This window comes from Saccostrea cucullata, unplaced genomic scaffold, assembly GCF_032062105.1.
Source record: "Saccostrea cucullata isolate Sc308-1 unplaced genomic scaffold, CSIRO_AGI_Scuc_v1 ctg1466, whole genome shotgun sequence".
Taxonomy (NCBI): domain Eukaryota; kingdom Metazoa; phylum Mollusca; class Bivalvia; order Ostreida; family Ostreidae; genus Saccostrea; species Saccostrea cuccullata.
Genome location: NW_026939584.1, coordinates 68,683 through 94,115, shown reverse-complemented (window position 1 = coordinate 94,115; position 25,433 = coordinate 68,683). Strand labels below are relative to the sequence as shown.

Below are 25,433 nucleotides of genomic sequence, written 5' to 3'. Positions count from 1 at the left end.
TGCGCAGTATTAAGTTGCGCCGAAACACTCTGCAATAATGCTGTATGAATAAATATTCTAAAGGTTGTTATTATTCAGATAAATTCTACACTTTTCAAACCTTACATAATGAAACCAACGATCAGCAATGATCAATGAATATGTTTGTTTCCGTACCGCGTTTCTGAGAAAATCTTCCACTACTCCACATCAAAAATGGCGAGTGAGCCTCGTTTTTGGAAAATTGGTATAGGCCCACCGCGCCCGATTGAAAAAACAAATAAAAAAACTCAGCACTCTTGCTTTTATTCCTGACGTACACAAACTAAACAAAAATTGATTATGCATCAAAAATGCAGAATCACTCACTTCCTGAGGGTGCCTCTATATAACTATAACCAATAATTGCTTTGCTGTTCTTGAGAAGAATTTTTAAAAAGATTTTTCCAATGTATTTCTATGTTCAAATTTGATCCATCATTGTGGCCCCACTCTACCCCAGGGGGGCATGATTTCAACAAACTTGAATCTACACTATGTGAGGATGCTTCCACATGAGTTTCATGTTTCCTGGCCCTGTGGTTCTTGAGAAGAAGATTTTTAAAAGATGCCATTAATTTCTCATTAATTCATAATTATCTCCCCTTGGAAGAGGGTGTGGCCCTTCATTTGAACAAATTTGAATTATCTGCACCTAAGGATACTTTGTGGCAAGTTTGGTTGAAATCGGCTCAGTGGTTCTTGAGGAGAAGATGAAAATGTGAAAAGTTTACGACAACGACAACAACGACATGTACAACAACGACAACAACGAGGACAACGACAACAACGACAGACGACGGACAAATTTTGATCAGAAAAGCTCACTTGAGCCTTCGGCTCAGGTGAGCTAAAATGGAACTAAAAGCAGTATTACCAAAGCTAAGCTTACCAAAATGCTCAAACCCTGTGTTTTCTATTGTTACTGCAAAGAGTAAAAAAATCATAGCAATTTCAGTTTAAAATACTGTGAATACTCTATATATAAACTCGGTATAATTTGAAGGGTCTTTAAAAATGTATTTGATTATACTTTTTTTCTTACCTACAACGTCTCAGGACAAACATATTATAAATTAAAGAAATTTAAAAATAAAAGAAATTTAAATATATATATGATAAAACACTGACAAATGTAAAACAAAATTTCTGAGATCTGAATGGGTTTATTGAATTCTGTATTCCGTTTGATGACTTACGTTTCAGTTCCCGTATGTCTCTGGTGTTTTGCTCTACATCTGAGATCAGCGACTCTATTTAAACAAATAGCTATACTAAAGTATACATACATGTATATAAATGTCTTGATGTTAAAGGTTTGTATACTATATACAGGGTTATTTTTGTCCTTTCATGCTGTAAAACAAATTTGCCCCGTTACATGTTACATGCTTTAAGGAATCAATCGGATTCTGAATCCATGTCAGGTTTTGATGAATCATCGGACTCTGATTCAAACGACCCGGCTAAGAAGGACAAATAAATCAAAAACTGTGTAATGCTCGAACGTCCCGGGACTTTGATTCTCGATCAGAGGACTGGAATAAAATATTACGGGTTTTTTTTCTATAACAAATATATGCATTTTTAGATTAATTCTTATATGGGAAAGTTAGAATTTATCTCAGTTAATGTCAGGGGTTTAAATACCCCCGAAAAAAGACGGAAACATTTTACTTGGTTGAAAGAATGTAATATAGATATCATTCTGTTGCAAGAAACACATTTTTTAGAAAAAAATGAATCCGTATAAAATTTAGACTGGAGAGGAAAAACATTTCACGCATATAGCGACTCGGCATTCAGTAGAGGCGTGTCTGTTCTAATTAACGAAAAAATAGATGTAAACATAATTAATGTAAAAAAGTCGATTGATGGTAGAAAAATTCTGATAAATCTTGAATTCGATGGTAATATTTTTACAATAGTGAATATGTATGCACCTACTGAAATTAAGAAGAGGTGTGAATTTTTCAAAAACTTAAGAGACCAGTCAGCATTCATATATTGGCCCAACGTTGGTAGAGTAACGGTCTGTTGGGTCAAGGTTGGTGTTGTTATAACATGATTGGGCCAACATTGGGCCAATGTTAGACATTATGCTCTTATTGCCAATATCAGCATATGTCAGTTATTCGTTGTTGGGCCAATGTTGGTCCCATGTATCTTAATCTCACATAAGTTGTCGTGATAACTTACATTGGTTTTACATTGCTGGGCCAACATTGGTCCAATGTATGTAATTTTCACAGAAATTACTATCTTAAACATTGGTTCTACATCGTTGGACTTACGTTGGCCCAATATTGAATACTGAACATAATGAACATATATGCAGGTGTACAACGATTGGGCCAGAGTTGGCAAGATAGCGTTGGCACAATGTTTCAAACTTAGCATAAAATGGTTAGACTCGTGTAGTTGGACCATTTTTGTCAAAGATATCCTGCAACAGCTGGGAGGATAATTTTACTAAAATGTTGATCATTTATGAGTATGTAACGCTACACACGGGTAACTGAATCAGTATACAACTATACATTAAATGTATCCTATAATAAGTTAATAACATTAATTTTGTCACTCCCAGGAGGGTAATAAATTAAGTTTTTGAGTTAAATAGAGGTCAGCTAGCTTTCCTCGGGTGCAAGATGTAGAGAACAGAGACAAAGGACTGAATTTTGTTTGAGGATAGACGCAGTTAAAGCAAAATATGAGTATTTCTGATTTTTTTTTTGTGTGCATGAGTATTTTAAAAGGAAATTTTCTATCAATGATCATAACATAGTGGAACAGATTTTGATCTTCAATGTAGCAAATTCGATCTGTACATGTATGCATATTCTTTTCTCATTATATGCGATTTTTGGTTTAAATTTTTGTATGTGGAATAAATCTAAACTCTTGTCCTTTAAGATAGAAATGAGTAAAATATATACACTGTAAATATAATAATTAACTCATTAAAACGCTCCATTTTCGCACATGCATGGGAGAACGTGGGGAGGGGGCGATCCTTGTTGATAGAGACACATGCATATATGTATAATCTTTATAAGTGATATTATCATGTAAATCTATTTCCTTGTCTACAACTAACTTTGAATTATGGTCTATAAATACTATAATATTAGTTCCCTTAGACCAGTATTCTGTACTTTCAATAAGGTCTCAGACAAAGTCCTAAAAATTGTGCAGCGATCTCGGGTCATTCCGATACTAACCGGAAAAGTCCAAGTATGTGTGATTCCCAAATACATTTATAATTTCTTATTTCTGTGTCTTATACCTTTTTAATTTTGTAAATAATCATATGACATTAAACCGACCCATTATAAACAGTACGAATAAAAATAGTTGAAGTATTTATTGAAGAGCTATGGTAATATCATTAAAGCATTAAAATCAAATTTTTTAGGTAAGAAAACCTAGAACGATTAGAGGGGACAATACAAAGTGTTCGGAGAATTATGAGTTCAATGATAGATATTGGTGTTGCAAAGAAAATGAACTGGCTAGGGGGGATGATAATTAAGAGAGCATTTTCCTTTTTCTCATTGAAAGATGTGTAGCTGTGTGAGTATTTTTTTTTTTTACAGATCTTTAAAAATATTATTTTATACTCCCAAGATATACTGATCTTGGTTTGTTTGTTTAAATGTGTGTGGATCGACAACTTACAAATTTAGTTAAACATGAAAAATATGTCTAATTGTCAAAGATCAGACATGTGTCAAGGGTAATGCATCAAAGTCACATCAATTAATTGAGCTAAGATTACAATTTTTTCCATACTTTTGACATAATGTTGCACAAATATCTTGTCATCAAAATGATTACAAGTAAAGTAAACCAAAAACACATATGTATTTTAATTTGTACATTAGTTTATCTAATTCTGTGCAATATAATATTTAAAATATTTTAATCCAACATAAATTGTGTAATTACCTGTAAATACCGAAACAGTATTTTTCTATCTTACTTCGAAGGGCAGATCAATCTAGTGACATAAATAAATCTCTGTAGTGTGCAGTTTTAAGTAATTAAAAACATTTTTTTTCACATAAAAAATAAAATCACAGTATCTTATTTTGACAGTAACTGTGAGAATGAATGGATGTCGCAAAGATGCAAAAGACAAAGATATCGAAGATGCTGAAAAGGACTAGTTATGATACTCTTGCGATAGGGATTGGGTTAGGAAGGAGAGGAAACAAAAAACGACAGCAGAATAGAAGGAGACCAACCGATGCATGGCCTTGAAATGACTTTGAAATTTTTGGTATCTGGTGAATTATCATTATAACCCTTTGACTTTATTTAGTTTTTAATTTTTGATTTAGTGTTTTTAATTCATTTCAATGATTTAATTAGTAAACCGTATCAAATTATCTTATTCTTGTTATTTCTCCCACTTATTGGAAATTAAAAATATGAGTCATTGGTTGAGAACATTGGGTCAACGTAAAACAAACTCTGGGCCAACGTAAAAAGACGCTGAGCAAATGTGAAAATAACACCGGCCCAAAATCAGAGAAACAAAGGACCGATGTAAGCTAGAGGAACGCTGGGCCAATGTAAAAGAAACTTTAAGCCAACGTAAAAGACACATTGGGCCAATGTGAAAGACATACTGGGCCAACATATGTCCAATATTTGTAGTCTGTACATAGGCCCAACATATATCCAAGGTTGGGCCAACATCCATGCAATCGGCGTCTAATGGTGGGCCAACGTAAATCCAATACGTTGGCCCAACATCAGCCCACTTTGCACTTAAACATTGAACAAACATTGGTATGCAACGTTGGGCCAACAAAATTAATATTGTTGGCATAACATTGGGCCACTATATTGATGCTGACTGGGAACTTTATTTCAACAAGTTGTGTCAACGAAAATATTATTCTATGTGGAGACTTTAACTGCCAGATAAATAATATTAATAATGTAGATAAAAGTGTAAATTATTTAGAAGATTTGATACGGCATTATAACATGGATGATATTTGGAAAAAACAAAATCCAGGTATGTCAGGTTTCACTTGGTGTGATGCAAAAAATAATCCTAAAAGTCGAATAGATTACGTTTTTATAAATAATTCTTTTTATTATAGCATAGCAGATATTAAGGTTAGAAAAATTCCAGTGACCATAGATACTTAAAATTTAGTTTTGATATCGATAAAACGAAAAAAGGTCCCGGATATTGGAAACTTAACGTTTCCTATCTCGATAATGAAAAACATAAAAAAGGTATTTTGGACATTATTCATTGTATAGATTCCACTTGAAATCCTATAATGACATGGGAATTAATTAAACGAGAGGTTAAAGATTTCTCTATTTATTTTGCAAAAAATGAACAAAAATCAATTAAGCAAAAGATAAGAGCAATAGAACGTGAAATAGAAGATATGGAGGAAGGAAACGTAGAAAATTTTGATTACAAAAGACTGAAAACTTTAGAAGCGGAACTTAATGCTATTTAAGACAGAAAATCTAAAGGTTCGCAGATAAGATCTAAAATTAAATGGATCGAGGAAGAGGAGAAAAATTCAAAAAAAAAATTTAAATTTAGAAAAGCGCAATCAATCATCAAAATTAATTAAAGAAATAAAAAACAAGAGAAGGAAACAAAATCAGTAAAACTAATGCCATTTTAGGTGAAATGTATTCTTTCTATAGCGAACTATATACGAGTAAAGACATTTCAAAAAATAAAATAGAAAAATATTTATCTGAGATAGACGATATCCCTAAATTAAGTGAAGAAGATAAGATATTGTTAGAAAAATTTCCAACATATGAAGAGTGAAAGGAAGCTGTTGATAGCATGAAAAAAGAAAAATCACCTGGACTAGATGGCCCTCCTAGTGAATTTTATCAATGTTTTTGGGGAAAACTTGGGCCCTTCTTTTATAAAGCACTTAATGATATTTTTGATTGTCTTACACACAGAAACTTTCTATTATATCACTGATTCACAAAAAGGGTGAAAAAGATATTTAAAAAATTATAGACCAATAAGTTTAACAAACACAAATTATAAAATCATTGCCTTTGGCTTTGCAAAAAGATTACAAAATATACTATATAAGTTGACTAATGAAAATCAAACTGCATACATAAAAGGGAGATATATCGATGAAAATGCTAGATTGGTACTTAACGTTTTTGAATACTGTGAAAGAGAAAATTCAGATGGTATTTTACTTTTCTTACACTTTGAAAAAGCCTTTGACTCGGTTGAATGGAATTTTCTTTTCCAAGTCTTACAACAATTTAATATTGGCAATAGTTTTATAAAGTGGGCAAAAATTTTATATACAAATCCAATGTTTAAAATGAAAAACAACGGCTGGCTTTCTTAAACCAGCGAAATGACACGAGGAATTAGGCAAGGCTGTCCTATTTCCGCTCTCTTGTACCTATTTGTCGCAGAAATTTTGGCTATTAAGGTAAGTCACTCATCAGCTTTTTAGAAAAGTTCACGCAGAAGCTTTTACTTCAAAACTACTTATTAAAATTCAATTTTTATAATATATTTAAATTCAACTATGTAAATTTTTTAACATTCAAAGAAAACGCTGCTCAAAAATCTACAAAGAAGCAAGATTTAAGAGGGACAATTTCTTTTGGTGGAAGTATATTTATCAGAAAATTCTGCAAATCTGCACATTTATAAAATTTAATATAATGGAAATTTAGCCTCACATACTTTTACTCGGAGAATATTTTCTGTTTTGATATTGCTAAAAATATTTAATATAGGTCTTATTTTATATTTTTAGATTAAGTTTTACACCTTCCCTCAACAAACTTTTCCAAAAATTGAAAATATATTAAAGAAGTCAAGGTCAAATTTACACCATTTTTAGCCTGAAAATAACATATTTTGACAAATATTTCAAAATTAACATCACTGACCCCACCTTTTTCTTTCATTATTTTAAACTACTCGATACTTGTGATTGATCAGCACTCAAGTCGTAAAAAGTTTGATATAAGAAAATTTTTAATTGCCTATTAAGTTTTTTGATACCCAAAATATGTTATTTTTTAGTGCAAAAGGGTCACACAATAATTTACGCGCATTAATTTGCAAGATTTGTTTAATGATAAATATTATTAAAACTATTTTACGTAAAATAAGATTACATTTATTGCCATTCTTACATCTAATCAAATATAATAAGGGTTAAAGTAATTAACCAAAGAAATGAAATTTAAGTGCAAAAAGATAAACTTAAATGTACCGTAGATTAGTAGGATGCACACTGACCCCCTATTTTCTTTGCGATTTTGAGTTACACTTTATGAGTACTTATCCAAAATATATTTCTCAAAAAATCCTTGATATAACAAATTTCAGGAGTGACTTACCTTAAAATAAAATGTGATACTGATATAAAAGCATCACAATTAATAATCATGAAATTAAAAACATCCAACATGATAAATTACAAGAACATGCGGGATCAAAAGTAAACATGCATAAGACAGAATGCATTTTACTCGGGGAACTAAAATATTTATATGATGAACTCTACGGTATAAAATTACAAATAAATCAGTAAGATACTTGGGAATATTTATAGGACATGATAAGGAAGAATGTTACACTAAAAACTTGATGAAAATTTATCACGATATTGAAAAACTTTTTGAATCCTGGAAAAGAAGAAAACTAACGTTATTTGGTCAATCATGTATAGTGAAGACACTTACTATATCTAAACTTACATATGTTGCCTCAATACTTACTCTTCCTAATAATGATTACAATAGAAAAATACAACGTCTAATTTATAACTTCATTTTGGATAAAAATGAACGAATTAAAAGAAACACGCTAATAGGTAGAATTGCAAAAGGTGGCCTCTCAATCGTAAAATGTAAATTAAAAGCTTTAAAAGCAGCTTGTGTATCTAGATTGTTAAAAAGAAAAGGTATTTTGTACATTTTTGATGGCTATTGTAAAAAATCAAATTTTGATTTTCTCTATGTGTTAGGTTTTTCTGATAGAAAAATAGAAAATATGGAAAAATTAGACAAACTACCTATATTTAATCAACAAATGTTATGTTGCTTTAATGAATGTAAGCCCTGTTTTTGAACAACTTGTCTTCCGATAATGTTCTTCGACAGCCGATATGGAACAATTGTAACTTTGTTTATAGCTAGGAGAAATACATTATTCTTTAAAAACTGGATATCCAGTGGGATTTTACATGTTAAAGACTTATTTGACGATGATGGTAATTTTAAGTAATTTTTAGATTTTTCTAATTGTATAAAAAACAAGTCAAACTAGTGTGAATTTAAAATTCTTACTTCTGTTTTCAAACCTTTGCTACTAAAGTGTGATTTTTCAAATTGAAATTATTTTCTTTTCTACACAGGATATGTTAATATCATAGATCAAAGATGTAACTTTTTCTATGACAATCTTGTACACAGAAAATTTTGTAAACCATGTTATCAAATAGTTTTAGGCAAAGAATTCAGTGTTGAACCCTCAGAATGGAAAAATATATATCAATATAATTTAATTTCATCTGTATCAAGCAATTTCATTGGCTGAATCATTCAGAGGAACATATAATATTTTGTTATACCCTTATAAATATCATTCTATATATTTATTACTATTAAAAAGTCCAACAAAAGAACTGTTTATTACGTCGGTCTAACAATTTCACTATTGACCGGTCTTACATAAGAATTGTTAGACCGCAACGTCACTCGTCTGTTACGTCACAATTAATTAATCATCGTGAAATATCGGCGACGCGAAAATAGCCGAAGTTAAGAGCTACAAGAGTTGTTGCTAACAGCTAGGTAGGGAAGAAGGAAGAGTATATTTTGTGATAAATAATTTTTGTGATACAATAGATATATAATTGATTTTTTTTTCTCAGCTTGATGTTTTATATTTACTGAAGAAGCCATAATTTTCCATACAAAATAATTGATAATATAGCGTGTAATGATTAAATTGATCACTCTTAAGTGAGCAGTGAAGGGTATAACAAAACAGTTATAGACTGGGATTCGGGCAACATATGATTTGTTGGACCTGAAGGTGAAAATGTTGCCCTTGGCCTGCGGCCTCGGGCAACATTTTCACCTTCAGGTCCAACAAATCATATGTTGCCCTCATACCCAGTCAATAACTGTATATTAATTGTATAAAATAACTTGCCTACGTCACAATGAGTTACGTCAAAAACGTATTACTCCGCTTGACGTTACTTTTAAAATAATTCTCAATTTGAAGCCTTTTTCCTGAGGAAATATTGTCTCATTGTCAACTCTGAAATTAAATTATAAGGAATGAAGCTAACTTTAACTTATGTTATCCGATATAACAAAACTTGGGGCAGTTTACGCTTTCTTATAAACCGCTTCGCTTTTAAAATAAAATTTAATTATTAAAATAAATATTAAAATAATAATTTTTAAATAAACTTTTAAACAATATTCTTTGTTATAACTTCTATCTCAGTAAATAGCAAAAGAAACGAGTAGCCAGTGCAAGTTATGCCACGTGAATGAAACTTCAAAACATCTCATTTTTGAATGTAGAAATGTTATTGAAATATGGAACAGATTAAGTTTATACCTGAAAATAAATATCAAATTGAAACATGTTATAATTATATTCAGCTAGAAGCGCAATAGAAAAATTGTATCACTTAACACATTCATCTCTTATGTTGCCTTATTTACAAATATAAGATGTACTGTCGAATAAACTCCTTAGATGAAACTAGTTATAACATTTTCAATCACGTTAAATCTTCAATTTTTTTCTATGCTTCCATTCTGAAAAATTTGAAATCACTTTTTAAAAAATTTGCATAAAGTTGTCTGAAGGTTATATTGTCATATTGTTTGTAATGTAATTAGTCTGTTATATATATATTTCACTGTTTGTTTGTATGAAGAAATGAAAATAAATTTACAAAAAGAAAGAAAAAAAAGGCCCCATCTTAAATTCGCCCAATCCTAGTTTTAACTTAGAAATTAATACTTATTTTTTTTTGTTTTCTCCCTCTCACACTGTAAAACAAATTTGCCCCGTTTAAAGAAATTATACAGATTTTTTTATTCGCCCCGTTTTAAATTTGCCCTATTTTGGGCAGGGCGAAAGAGGCGATATAAAATGTGGGCGATAATTTCCTTGTATACAGTATTTCTGACATTGATATTTTAATGACACACACACACATATATATATATATATATATATATATATATATATATATATATATATATATATATATATATATATATATATATATATATATATATATATATATATATACTATTTTCAAATACTGCAGTATTGTCTTTCTTAGTATAGAGATGTAATCGTAAGATTTCACATGCCCAGACAGCTTCCTTAACTGGACATAATCACAATATTTGATTCCCCCTCTGAAGTCCATGATAATTATGCTATCTATTAAGATATGAAATAGATGGAGCTACTACGTTTCACATTAAGAAAAATATTCACTTACTAGTTCTCTTAAAACGTTTGTTATCACACATGTAAGGATTACGAATGTACAGTGAAGAAATTCAGTTTATATAATAATATCTTAATTAACATTGTTCTACTCCTTAAAAAAGTAAGTCGTGTCTAAATAGGAGGAATTTTTTCATGAAAGCAAAAAATAAACCACCAACGATTTTAAAATTTGTAGTTCTAAAAACCAATTATTTATTCTAATTTTGTTTTACATGACTGCATGTAATGAAAGAGAAAGACACGATTTGAAATTAAAACAAAATAATTTAATTTCACTCGTATCAAGCAATTTCATTGGCTGAACCATTCTGAGGATTTATTTGCGGTTTATAAAGCGTAAACTACCCCAAGTTATGTTATATTGTATAAAAGAAGTTGAAATAAGCTTTATTCCTTAAATTATTTAAGTTGTTACAGATGATACTTTAAAGGATGAAAGATTTAATTCATTTTGTATAACATAATTTGTCTACTCACAATGAGTTAGGGCAAAAACGTATTTCTCCGCTTGACATTACTTTTAAACTACATGTATATATGCTAAATTTTAAGCCTTTTGCCAGAGGAAATATTGTGTCATTGTCTACACTGGAATTCAATTAGAAGGAATGAAGCTTATTTCAACGAACGTATAACTCGATATAACATAACGTTGGAAAGTTTACGCTTTTTTGATATAACCGACTCGCCGTTTATAAAGCGTAAACTGTTTTGTTCAGTTATATCGCATAAGGAAAGTTGAAATAAGCTTCATTCATTGAACGTATTTACTAATAAACCGTACCTAATACTGTAAGCTGTTTTATCCATTTCATTTCCATTTCCGGGTCCATTTTGTCTGTTTTGATAAAGTCTACTGATTTCTGATGTTTTGAAACGCCAAAATAGATATCAACATCTTCGGCAATTTTGCGAATGTTCATAAACTCAGTCTGGAAATCGGCATCGGGTATACCTATTTCAACAGCGTGTCCGTAGTGTTTGTTTCTGATGAACCTTATACGCTCCATATTTGCCGATACACTTCTATCTGTAGGATCAGGATCATTACCCCAACCCTTATTGTGTGCAGGTAGATTTGTCACATTACGCAAGAGAGCATATAGTAAGGATATATCCATATCGGAATAATCTCCCTTGTAGATTTTGGAAGATGGCGGAAAAATCAAATCTGCCTGAGATTTATTGAGCTTATTCGTCGTATCTGACTTCATCCAGCTTTTAACTCTCCTGGACAGGTCAGTCGTTGGAACCTCGTTGAGAAGTACATCCCTCATAATGTCAGCACATGGCCCCAGTATAAGGCGGCTGGTTCGTGCTAAGTTTGTTGTTTGTGGTGTAGACGCATACTTTGAACAAGACATGATCTTGTTTCTGTTTGTATTCCAACTATTGCAGTTTATCCTGAAAATATATGATGCATTAAATGACATATTGTTATTCCCTGTTAATCAATGTTGAAAGCGTTCAAGAAAAACAAAATCTTTAAATAAATAGCCGTTCTGTTCATTTTCCCGTCATGGGTTATGGGTTTTAAAATTCAGTTAATGTTCTAGAAAGATGATTATGCATAGTACTTAATGATCATGTGATGGTTTTATAAAGAGCTATGTGGCAACGAACTTTGAAAAATTTTTCAAAGTGCTTTAAAATTGGTACAAAATCAATGCACTTTGAAAAACAATTTCAAAGTGCGGTAAGAGTGTACATTAACCTTGATTTTTTTTACTATGGGAAATTTAACGCACTTTGAAAAATTTTTACATGTGTATAAAATAAAAATTCTAGACTTAGATTATAGTAGTTGAGAAAATCAATTTGTAACAATTATCTCTTTCGTAAAACTTGTAAATTTACATGTATTGATTTAACCTCATTGACTACAAGGAGAGGACGAGTAGAAGGTGTCTCAGCCCAACTCTTTTTCCCTATACATCATTAGCCGTCGGTAGCTAATTGAACGTGGACCCCCCCCCCAAGGTAAGCCGCAATATTCAATGCCTATATTATGTATATATATGCAATACGTTAGTGTGTCTTAGCCCCTTCCCGGTACCGATGCTACACCCATATATACAGTATATATTTATTTGCATACATGTAACTGGTGAGACGTTAAAAACTTTCAATAAATTTTAGTTTAATACATATAAAATGCATGCAAACTGGAAAACATGCAAGGGAGAGATAATTTTCAAAGAGTGGCAAAATCACTAACTTACACATCCCATCCTGAAGTGACCTCATCACCGAAGAGATATCAAACAGGTTCTTTAATTTATCATACCTAAGATTTGCAAGAATATTGACCAAGCCATACACATTTTTTTTCAAAGTACGTTAATATGGTCGATATTAACGCACTATGAAAACAAATCTTATTTTTTCAAAGTGCGTGGTCCAAAATTTAACGCACTTTGATTTTTTTTTCAAAGTGCGTTGTAACAGCTCTACTATACATATTTACCAAATTTACTTTCACTTTAATGTATTAAAAAAACGAAAGAATAGGCATATTCTTTGAAAGAATTTCATTTATTGTGCAACCTTTTTAAAAAAAGTTATTGGGCTCTTTGAAGTTAATTCTAGGCCAGGAAAATACTTTCAGAATGTTGATATGCAATGATCAGATGTAAATATTTGTTTGAGAGACATATCTCTTAATTTCATCGTGAGGAAATTGGCGGCTTTACTTTTATTTGGTAATGTTCGAGTAGAAGACTGCATACCGACAATCAGCTATAGTGGTATATCGATGTATAGAATATATAAATACGCCTTCCTGCTTACGTGGAAACTAAACCCCACTCCTTAACAAAAGAACGCACAAAGGGAGATAATCTCGAAACTTGCATATTTGGTATAAGGAGATTTAAAAAAAGTAAAATACGTACATATCGCGCAAGTTGGTGTGCTTTATAATGTAATATTAAATGATTAGAATGATTTGAAGTAAGACATTCAAATTTTCACATGAAATGATTAAAAAAAAATGAGAACTATCTAGTAAGCTATAAAAATTCTGTACTTCATTTAGAAGTTTGGTTCTTATTTTTCACATATTCTTTTATTTCTTTCAAGTCCAATATAAGTCAAGTTTCAATGTTTAGTTTGTAAGAAGATAATCTTTACCTAGTTATGCCTCTTTTAAAGTTATTCAGTAATGTTTAATATTCTTCACATTGGAAATCACTTTTAAGCTTTACATAAGAATCCATCTTTCCATAAAAGGTGTTCTATTGTTTCCTCTTCTGAGTGGCGAAAATTGCAGTATTTAGAGTCATTTTTGTTAATTTTGAATAAAAATGAATTTGTTGCTAAAATTCTGTTTATAATTCTATATTGAATCCATTGGAGTTTACAGTCTTTTGTCACTCTGAATGGTATTTTGTGGAATTTTTTCCATTCTTTTTTGTCAATCGTAAAACCTAACTCCTTTTTGTTTTTCCTGTTGTCACAGAGGAGTTATGGTTAAGAATTTCACAAAAACATTTGGATTTGTGACATTTCATCACCTTGTAGATATTTCTCATAACTAATTGGCTTTCTCGCTTTTTAATAGGTATGTCAAGGCCAGAATTTTTTATCCAAGACTTAATAGCATGAACAACACTACTATATTCTAAAAAATTATCTTAATCATGGGATAGGTATTACAAAAAAGATTCAAAACTTAGAAAAGAACCATCTTCATTAATATCATTAACTCTTTTAATGTTGTTGTTCACATTTGTTTATTATAAAAGGGTTTCCCCCAATATGAATCATTGGGTTGTAAAACAAAGGTGAGTCACCAGCAACTTTAGATACTATCTCATGATTTTGTAGTATCATATAGGATTTGAAAACGTCTATCCAAATTTTTTTTTTCAACGTCTTCAGATAGGTTGTGGCATAATCAACTCCACAGTTTATAAATTTGTCTAAGTTGAAATGTGGAATGAGATGTTCCATACCCCTATTTGTAAAAATGAGCTGTCTTATCCAAAATAATTTCATAGAGGATATAAAAGACTTTTTATGGGAATGTGTTTATACACAATTATTTCTAGAAGAATTTTTATTTTATTTATTATAAGATCTTTTATTTTAGGTTACATTGAGAATAAAAGATCTTTTCGTAATATTGATGACTAGACCAGTCTTCAAGAAAAGGTACAAATTCTTCTTTTAGGTTACATTGAGAATGGGGTGTAGGGGGCTCTGGGTTGAGGTAGCACCCTTGATGTCCTTCATGCTGCGCCCTAATAGGGTGGATGGGCATCACCGGTCCTCAGTCATCCCCTAATCTCTCACGTGTTGGCTCCAAGCGCCACACCCTGGTACAACGTCTCAGCTGGCGGGCTAAACCAAGTGAGGAGGTGGTGTTGACACTGCACCACTAGGAGGCGGAGGAGCTGCGATAGCGGTCAACAGCCAGGGCGGAAGGGCTTCCAGAATAGCTCAACGACCAGGGCCAAGGCGTGCCTCCAGGTAGCGGAGGACTTCGGCTGTAGCTAACGGCCTGGAGAGGGATGGGCGCCGCCAGGTCAAAGCGCCCAAGACACACCATGATGAAGACAACCATAACTGAATCTATACCGGCTCGATCGTCGCCCGGAACAAGGATAGCGCCTTCAGCTTCACACCAGAGCGGAAATGATAAGTACACAAATGGTGCTCAAAGAACAAAGTTACGCGCCAGGGAAAATATTGTCCTCGGCACCTGGAATACAAGAACCTTAAGACAAGAGGGAAGAATAGAAGAAGAACTGGTTTATGGATGAATAGCTATAACTGGAACCTTGTTGGCCAATGTGAGACCCGATGGAAACGCATAGGCGAAACAACAGTGGAGGACACAAGGTGTATTACAGTGGAAGGGATGACATACACAGCGAAGGAGTGGGTTTCCTGGTACATAAAGACACCATCAGTACAGTCATGGGATGCCGCCCGGTCTCAAGTAGACTGATCTCCATCCGCCTGAAAGCAACACCATTTGACATCTCAGTAGTGCAATCATATGCCCCTACAAATGATTACAGTGACGAAGATTTGGATGATTTCTACAACCAGCTACAAGAAATCATTGATGAAACACCTAAGAAAGACATTTTAGTGGTACAAGGTGACTGGAATGCTAAGGTCGGAATAGATGCTCAAGCAATCTGGAAAGATATTTGCGGACCATCATGCAACCCCACAAGAAATGAAAGAGGTTACCAACTGCTGAAGTTTGCCGCCACCTACTAGCTTGTGCTAGGAAACACCCTGGGACTCCACAAACCATCAACGATCTGGACATGGACTAGCCCAGACGGCCAATACAGAAATCAGATTGATTACATTGTGGGCCAAACGCGTTTCAGAGCAGGAGTAAACACAGCACGCACACCTACTTTCCCCGATGCAGACATGTCTTTCAGAGTCCATCTCAAACAAATCAAGATATCAAAGTTTACAAGACTTCTCTTTAACCTGGAGAAGCTAAAAGATCCAAATATAAGAGATTAATTTCAGGAGATGATTGAAGGGAAATTTGCAGCCCTGACTACACTGGATGAAAACAGCTTCGATCTTGAATCAGCTGTTAAGTCTTTCAACGAGGTTATAATTGAATCAGCCAGTGAGATTTTGGGGAAACACCAGCGCCCCAAAAAGCCATGGGTTACCGCCAGCATCTTGGAGCTATGTGACAGGAGAAGGGAGCTGAAAAATGCCAAAGACAAACCAGAAGAAGTTCAGAAATACAGAGAGACACACAACAAAGTCAGGAAGGAGTTGAATAAAGCAAAAAATATATGGATTGAAAAGCAATATTCTGAAATCGAGGAAAACTTTCAAAGGAACAACACCAAGAAGGCGTATCAAGTGGTAGAAGAGCTCACAGCAGAGAAACAGACAAGACCGACAAAGATCCAAGATAAGTCCGGTAAATGCCTAACTGAGGAGAAAGACATACTAGACAGATGGAAAGAATACTGCTCCGAACTATACAACTACCAGCTCAAGGGAGACCAAGCAGTATTAAACTGCCCAATGGCAAACACAGAGGATGATCCACTTCCGATCCTACGAGAAGAAGTTGAATCAGCAATTAATTCTATAAAACTAGAGAAAGCAACAGGTATTGACAACATACCCTGAGAACTAGTTAAGGCTGGAGGAGAAGCAATGATCACAGCTCTTACAACCATCTGCAACAACATCTGGAGCACTGGAATATGGCCAACTCCATGGACACAATCACTGATTATCACCTTACCAAAGAAAGGAAATCTACAGTTATGTAACAACTACCGGACCATCAGTTAAATTAGCCACCCAAGCAAGGTGATGCTGAAAATCATTTTAAATAGACTCAAACCTGTAGCAGAGACCATCATTGCTGAAGAACAAGCAGGCTTTAGAACAGGAAGAAGTACCACCGAACAGATATTCAATTTACGAATAATCTGCGAGAAGTACCTACAGCATCAACAAGATCTCTATCATGTGTTTATTGATTTAAAAAAAGCCTTCGATAGAGTATGGCATGCTGCCTTATGGAACACCATGAGGAAATACAACACCAATTCCAACCTTGTTCGATTGATTGAAGAGCTATACAACAAGGCCACTAGTGCAATTCTCTTAAATAATAGCATTGATGACTGGTTCCGCACAACAGTAGGAGTACGCCAAGGCTGTCTGCTTTCTCCAACCCTCTTTAACATCTTTCTTGAAAGGATTATGGAGGATGCTCTAGATGACAATAAAGGCACAGTCTCCATTGGAGGAAGAACCGTCACAAATCTACGATTTGCTGATGATATTGATGGCCTTGCAGGGAATGAGACAGAGCTGGCTAGCTTAGTAAACTGCCTTGACTAAGCAACTTCTGCATATAGCATGGAGATAAGTGCAGAAAAAACAAAGTTGATGACCAATAACATCCAAGGCATCACCTCCAAAGTCAAGGTCAGCGGAACATGTCTCGAGACAGTGGAGTCATTCAAGTACCTCGGATCCATCATATCTGACGAAGGCTCCAAACCAGAAATTATAGCAAGGATTGCACAAACAACAACGGCATTAACGAGATTACAAACCATCTGGAGAGACAGAAACATCACTCTACGCTCGAAGATCCAGTTAATGCGTTCATTTGCTATGTCGGTCTCCCTTAATGCCTTTGAGACGTGGACACTTACTGCTGAGCTAGAAAAGAGGATTATGAGCATGGAGATGAGATGCTATAGGAAGATACTCGGCATCAATTACAGGGACCATTTGACCAATATAGAGGTCTGCAGGACAGTCACAGAAGCCATAGGACCTCACGATGACCTTCTCACTATCGTCAAAAAGCGGAAACTAAGATGGTACTGCCACGTTTCTCGCTCAAGTGGCCTTGCAAAGACCATCCTGCAAGGCACGGTGAAAGGAGGACGAAAACGGGGAAAGCAAGAGAAGAGGTGGGATGATAACGTATCTGAGTGGACTGGACTGAGCCTCGCTGAAACCCTAAGAGCGGCAGAAAACAGAAATTTATGGATGAAAGTGGTGGATAGGTCTTCTAAGGTGCCCCAACAACATCCATGGAAGTCAAGGGATAGGTGAAGGGATAGGTGAAGGTGAAGGTGAAAACATTGAGAATTATACTGATATTCAAAATACTATTATCCTTTTGCTGAAATATTATTTTTACACATCAAGATGTACTAAGAAATCTTTGAATTTATGTGCTGAAATATCACAAATGAAGTTTTATTATGAAATTCAGACTGTTATATCTTATAGAAATAGTGGAAAAGAAAAATTTGATAACCAGTGGAACAGATGGAACCAACTTTTCTATTAAACTTTCTCTTTTACTCTTCTCTCTCTCTCCTCTCTTTCTCTTGCTTTCCTTTATTCCTCTTCCTACCTCTTTCTATTAAAAAAAATACATTATGTATTTATTCAATGTGTGATATTGTAAAAAGAGATGTAAATAATAAAAAAAGAAATCCATTGTCACAAGTGGTATTGTGTCAATGTTTTATATTAACTTATTGTACAGGTATTGGTAAGAGTTATCTTTATTTGGGCATTAGGAGTTATCGATTATTTCATTTACGCACTAATGGTCACTAGGTTGTACTTGTTGCTATTTTTATCAACGTATACTCGTCGAACCCGTTTGAGTAGTTTGGTCAGTTTTTTATACTGGGTGTTGGCTAGTGTTTGTCAGATGAGGTCTGGACGCCGTGAGTGATACTTTATCCATGCTTAGTGATCTTGGGTGTGCCTTTTATATAACCCATGCTGTGTGAACTTGGGTGTGTTTTAGCTGTTTCCCCTGCTGTGTGATCTTGGGATTCAGGGATGTTTTGTAGCGGCGTTGAGAGCAAGACCTGGGGGCTGACAGTATGATTTTTATGTGTAAAGTGCCACAGCTCAGTAAGTTTTAATACTTTACAATATTTGTTGTTAGCTTTAAAGAGCAATATTTTATGTAAAACTCTTAGCAATATAGCGAGAATGTATATATCTACGCTCTAATTCATTTACTCGTTCAACGGCAAAAATACACGTTTTCTTTTGTTATTTGTTTGTAAAATCTAGTATATTGAACAGATATGTGTTTTGAATATTTTATCAGAAAACCCTATGAAAATTGTAGGTGACCAGAAATTGTATATTAAGCTTTATTTGGACTGGAGGATTTTGCTTACGTGGTGAGGCTACTTAGGATATGGTGGACCGGACGGGACACTATGGTGGACAGTATGGACAATATGGTGGACCGTGGATGACGTTGGAACGTGGTGTGAGACTCGCGTGACAACTATTGTAATGTTGTGAGAGAGAGGTAAAAGAACACGTCTGTCTAGTTTACTAACTATTTATTAAGTGACCATCAGATTGAACATATTCCCATGCATATGATAATGATTGACAACAGATGTAATTAGGGAGAGGAACTTTATCGTGAGAACTGATAATGTCAGAGAGCAGTGCTTGATTGAAAATAAACATTCTGATGCTGGCACTCTAATTGTTAATTATAGATTGACAGATTTAATTTAGAGTATAAACATTTCATCCCTCCCTTTCTTTAATTGAAAGCATGTACATCGAAATAATTCTAATTAACGTTTACACTTATCAAAGTTCATGTGGGTTTCATTTTGAGAATTGTTAGTGATTTTCTAAATGTCCGTTCAACTTTGGTGTCTCTATCCACAACATATTCATGCACAATTACTAATGTTATGTACAAAATCACTATATAATTATGATTTGGGGATTATTATGCCCCATTACAAATCCTCACACTATGTACACACGTAATCTTTTAGATGCGCTGGTGGTCTGCGCTCGCGAGTTGACCGTCTAGGCTCCGACTGTGCGGTAATTAAGTCATCACTGTTATCGTCTGGCACCTCGGATGACCTTTCGTGTTCGTTAATTTTCTTGAAGAATGATGCGTTTCTGGTGACTTCTTTGTTATCATTCTTAGCGGTTATCATAGAGCCTTTTTGTTTAACTACTTCGTACGGCTCGGTACTGTATGGAGTTGATAGTTTGTCTTGTTTTTGTTGTTTTACAAGAACTTTGTCTCCCGGCTGCAGCTTATGATCTAGTGCTCCTCTTCTAATGTCTGCATATCTCTTCATTTTTTCTTTTTCTTTTTGATCTTTACGTGATATTTCCGTGTTTTTGGACGATGGAATAATCTCGGGAATTCTGGTTTTTAATTTTCTGCCTAGTAGTAATTCAGCGGGTGTTGCGCTTGTTGTTGCATGTGGCGTCGCTCTATAGTTGCGCAAAAAACAATATAACTCCTGTTTCCAGCTTCTGTGTTCGGCATGTGCGGCTCGAATCGCTTTTCCAATGGTCTTCATGAATCGTTCCGCTTCTCCATTAGCTTGTGGCCATAACGGTGTAATTTTCCTATGTTGAAATCCTAGATGTTTTGCAAACTCCTTGAAGAGTGATCCGTTGAACGGAGGTCCATTGTCGGTTTTGACTACATCAGGAATTCCAAATAAGGCGAAAACGTTATCTAGTTTCGGTATCACTGCCTTTGCTGTTAATCTTGATAAGATTTCGACTACAGGGTACCTTGAATAATCATCAACAACGACCATTAAGTAGGATCCAGATGGAAATGGTCCACAGAAATCCATGCTGACCTCAGACCACGGTCGTTTGGGTAGGGGTGACATCTTCAGTGGTGTGTACTTTTGTCCTGGTACTGATGCTTGACAGGGAACGCATCCTTTACAAAATTCTTCTACTCGCTTATCTATGTTGACAAACCATACCTTTTCTCTGAGTAGCTGTTTAGTTCGGACTATCCCCTGATGACCTTCATGCGCTAATTTGATCACTGTTTGTTGTAATGATCTCGGAATGATCAATCTGTTTTCGATGAGTAACACGCAGTGATTTCCGTCTCGGTGCAAAGTTAGTTCATTTTGCCTTCGTCTAAAAGTTTCAATTGTTTTATCGAGGTCTTTAGATTCTGGAATCTTTTTCTCGGAAATGATTGCTACTATTACTTGTTGAAGGACAGGGTCTTTTTGGGTTTCATCACTGATTTCGGCTAAGGTAAAAGTTTTGGGTACGGCATTCTCTGTTACGTAATTAACGTATTCCTCGGCGATATCTGACAGACTGTTTATCTTTGTTGACTTAGACGGATGTCTGGACATGTAATCTGCTGCATTTGTTTTCCCTGGACGGTACTGTAGCCTAAAATGATATGGTTGCAGTTTTAATCGCCATCTCTCTATTCTCGCGGGAGGCTTTGAGTGCGGATTATTAAAAATCGCTTCCAATGGCTTGTGGTCGCTAATGACTTTGAAATCTTGTCCAAACAGATACAGATGAAAATGTTCACATCCCCAAACAACTGTCAGTGCCTCGCGCTCAGTTTGTGAGTATCGAGTTTCCACATCATTTAACGCACGACTTCCGTACGATATGACTTTGCCTTCTTGTGTTAATAACGCACCAAGTCCTACGGGACTTGCATCAACAATCATTGTTGTTTCCTTTGACGGATCAAAATATGCCATAACTTTGTCACTTGTAAGTTCATGTTTCAACATATCGAATGCATTTTGTTGATCAGACTGCCACTCAAACTTCACATTTTGCTTGGTTAGCTCTCGTAATGGCGCAGTAATTGTTGAACAATTTGGAATAAATCTTCCTACATAGTTTGTCATCCCTAAGAAGCTTCGGACTTCACTTGCATTAGACGGTATCTCAGAGTTCTTTATCGCATCCACTTTTCTCGGGTCTGCGGAAATTCCCTCTGAACTGAATACATATCCATAGAATTCAATTTGCGTTTTGTTGAATTCACATTTTTCTTTGTTTAATGTGAGGTGTTTTTCTTCTAGTCGTTTAAAGACTGCCTCGAGATTTCTGTCATGCTCCTCGCAATTTTGTCCAAACACAATGATGTCATCACTTATGTTTCTAACTCCTTGTAATCCTTCAAGTGCTGTACTAAGCGAGTTCTGGAATACTTCTGCTGATGAGGAAATTCCAAAGCTTAGTCGTTTATATCGACGTAATCCAACATGGGTTGAGAACGTTGTGATGTTCCGAGAATCTGGGTGTAATTCTAGCTGATGATACCCAGCATTCAGGTCAAGTTTGGAAAATACTTTAGATCCATTGAGATCAAGAATCATGTCATCAATGGTTGGCGTGACATGGCGTTCACGTTGTATTGCTGTGTTGGCTTTCCGCATATCCACACACAGTCTAATTTCTCCAGGTTTCTTAGGTTTAGGAGCTACGACGATCGGAGAGACCCATGGTGTGGGACCATTAACCTTTTCAATGATGTCAAGTTTCTCTAATTTCTCGAGTTCTTTTTCAACTTCTTTCCGGACATGGAACGGAATTCTCCTGTGTGGTTGTGAAACAGGTTTCACAGATTCATCGACGTGGAGTTTTACTTGCTTGTGTTTAAGTTTTCCGATTCCATTGAACACTTTTGGGTACTTTTGACACAAAATTTCAATTTTGTCATCACTTAGAGATGCTATTTTCTGCACAATCTGCAGTTGAACACATGTATCGTATCCAAGTAAAGAACCAGAGTTCCCTTTGACAACATAGACGTCCGCAATCTCAATTTTGTTTTTGTTTTCGATTGTTGCTTGGAATTTTCCCATAATATCAAGGGTAGTTTTAGAACCATACGCGAATACACGGGTATCAGCCTTCCGCAATTTCACTTTGTTTTCAAGTTTCCTGAATGTGCTTTCGTCTAAGACGTTGATGCTTGAGCCTGTGTCGACTAGAACATTTACGGGTATCCCGTTGATTTCAACTTTGATACGCGGTTGTCTCCTGGTAATGGTATTAATTTGATCCAACCCAAAGAGGTATTCGCAAGATTCTGAATCAGAGTCGCTATTACATGCCTCTAGCTGTTTCACAGATTTGGGTTTACGATTCATTGATTTGCTCTTTGATCTGCAGACGGATGCAAAATGGCCTATCTTGTGACATGCGTTACATGTCTTACCTTTTGCCGGACACGGTCCTTTCAGATGGGGAAATTGTCCACCACAGTTGAAGCATTTCTCCTTTGAGGGTGTGTCCGTCCGATCACTGGTACCACGTTTTCTTTCCAGGAATTTGGGTACTTTGCGGCGTTTCCTCATTGAATTCACTTCCTCGGCACTTTTGTCGGTCTTCTCAATTTCGCTTGCCTGTTTATCCGATAGTTCAAGTGATCTTGCTAGCTTAAGTTGATCTTCTAGGTTTATGTCGTCCCTCAGTGCTCGTCTTCTTAGTCTTGTTGAGCTGCATCCTTGAATTATCTGTGATTTCACTTCTTTGTCATTGTTGTTGAATTCACAAGTTAACGACAATTGTCTAAGCTTGGTGTGGAAAGTGTCAATTGTTTCTCCGGGTTCTTGCTTGGCTTGCCTGAATTTGTACACTTCAAATTCAGTGTTCTTCTTTGGAGCGAAGTATTCAGTCAACCTTGCTACCGCTGTGTCGTAATCATCACCTGTGTTAGGTAATGTCTCAAAAATCTCATTTACCTCCTCTCCAGCATAGTGTAGTAGCAGAGCTCTCTGTCTGGCTTTGTCGTTCTTTACTCCCATCGCAAGAATGAGATTGTCCAGTCTCAACTTCCATTTCTTCCAGCGTATGTCCGTTGCATTCTCATGCACAGAAAATGGTGGAAAGTTTGGTAATGCCGACATTTTGGATAAACTTCTGCTACAAGTGTACTACACAGTAGAACTAGTATATATCCAAAAAATTATTCACAGAATCCTCGTCGCCATTTTAATGTTGTGAGAGAGAGGTAAAAGAACACGTCTGTCTAGTTTACTAACTATTTATTAAGTGACCATCAGATTGAACATATTCCCATGCATATGATAATGATTGACAACAGATGTAATTAGGGAGAGGAACTTTATCGTGAGAACTGATAATGTCAGAGAGCAGTGCTTGATTGAAAATAAACATTCTGATGCTGGCACTCTAATTGTTAATTATAGATTGACAGATTTAATTTAGAGTATAAACATTACAACTATGATCGAACTTTCAGCCGTATTTTGTTCATTGTACATATGTAGATAAATTCATTGTTAATTTTTATAAACCTTGTTGTTTCTTGGTATACAGGAGGTCTCCCAAAATATTATTTATTTGGGTTTTTAAATTCTTATTGAAAGAATCCATCACAACTTGAGGTCAGTTGTGACATCTATCTTTCCATAAGAACTTTTTTTTCTTTCAAGTTGAGCCAAAAACAAATAATTTTTTTTCGGATTTGGTTATTAACGATAAATTTAAATTTAGATTGTCTCAAAGAGGAGGCGATTTTTGATATTTCTAACAATTCAAAAAATTCAAGAATACAAGAGAATCAGGTATCTCTATTTGTACAAGGTGTTTTAAAATTTATAATAGCAATGTACAGAAGAGAACTGTTATCAGAATTTTCCATTCTATGCCAATACGATTACATTGATTTTATGATATCAATCTAATATGGACATCTTCCAAGTTCTAACATTGCTGCAAAATTTGCACTTTGTTTATGAATACCTAGTATAAATTAACAAAACTTCAAATGAAGTTTCTCAGGTTCTGAAAATTTTCATAAATTGCCAATTGAGATACCATTCGTGAACCGTGATGAATAAGGATTAAACACACCCCAATATACTTGTGCTTCTTTTACTTTACCTACAAATTAAAGTAAACTTTTCTAGTATTATTCCATTTGTCGATTGCATGTATACGATTGTTTTTGGTATATGTGCAATAATTTTACTGATATTCTATTTCTCTGTTGTATCCTTATCAATCCTAAATTATTAAATAAGTAATTTTTACTTGAGAGCATTTTAAAAAACATTTTCAATTTGAATATATTTTAAAATAGCTCTATAAATAAAAATTTGCGAAGAATTAAAAAAATTACATGTAACATGTGGAGTGTAGAAAGAAATTTGAGAATCATTTTACAGTTTTTATTCATTTTAACACATGAAATATTCAATCCGATGTCAGTTTTACAAAACTGAATTGAATGACAATTTTCTTAATCAGCAATCTCAGGATAGAACAATTTCCAAGTTGTCAATGATAACGACCGTAATCAAACTCATAAAAGAGCAAAACAGTAACATTTAACCGGGGAAAGATACGAAATAAAAACGATGTAAAGCAAATGCCTAGAAGTAAGCATCTCCTATCGACCAAATATACCTTTCGTAAGTCCTCTGCTTTGAAATGTTAAAAGGATAAATATGTAGGTCTTAATATACATTCAAACAAATGTTTGAAAAATCTCATCCAAAGAGGACCAAAGAATTAGTTGCAGTAATTAATTGATTTAAGAAGTTTCGAAATGTTG

General features: G+C 34.4%; 3 protein-coding genes across 3 annotated transcripts; 1 reads left to right on the top strand and 2 right to left on the bottom strand.

Moving 5' to 3' along the window:
- Positions 1-910: 910 nt before the first annotated feature.
- Positions 911-11,967, bottom strand: LOC134253366 (uncharacterized; the record flags this gene model as incomplete). The annotated part of the gene is made up of 3 exons (XM_062735890.1): positions 11,349-11,967; positions 1,218-1,271; positions 911-943 (listed from the first exon to the last, which is right to left on the bottom strand). Coding segments are annotated over exons 1-3 (667 nt in total), but the record flags the coding sequence as incomplete, so codon positions are not given.
- A 3,403-nt stretch (positions 11,968-15,370) lies between these two features.
- LOC134253365 (craniofacial development protein 2-like) lies at positions 15,371-15,799 on the top strand. The gene has a single exon (XM_062735888.1). The coding sequence runs from the start codon at positions 15,371-15,373 to the stop codon at positions 15,797-15,799; it is 429 nt and encodes a 142-aa protein (XP_062591872.1).
- A 4,049-nt stretch (positions 15,800-19,848) lies between these two features.
- On the bottom strand, positions 19,849-23,760 carry LOC134253364 (uncharacterized protein K02A2.6-like). Its single transcript, XM_062735887.1, has one exon. It carries the CDS (start codon positions 23,758-23,760, stop codon positions 19,849-19,851), a length of 3,912 nt encoding a protein of 1,303 aa, XP_062591871.1.
- Between the last annotated feature and the right edge of the window lie 1,673 nt (positions 23,761-25,433).

What these genes read in the sequence shown, in the direction of transcription:
- LOC134253365 (XM_062735888.1), top strand. Translation starts at nt 15,371, where the DNA reads ATGGAAACGCATAGGCGAAACAACAGTGGAGGACACAAGGTGTATTAC.
- LOC134253364 (XM_062735887.1), bottom strand. Translation starts at nt 23,760, where the DNA reads ATGTCGGCATTACCAAACTTTCCACCATTTTCTGTGCATGAGAATGCA.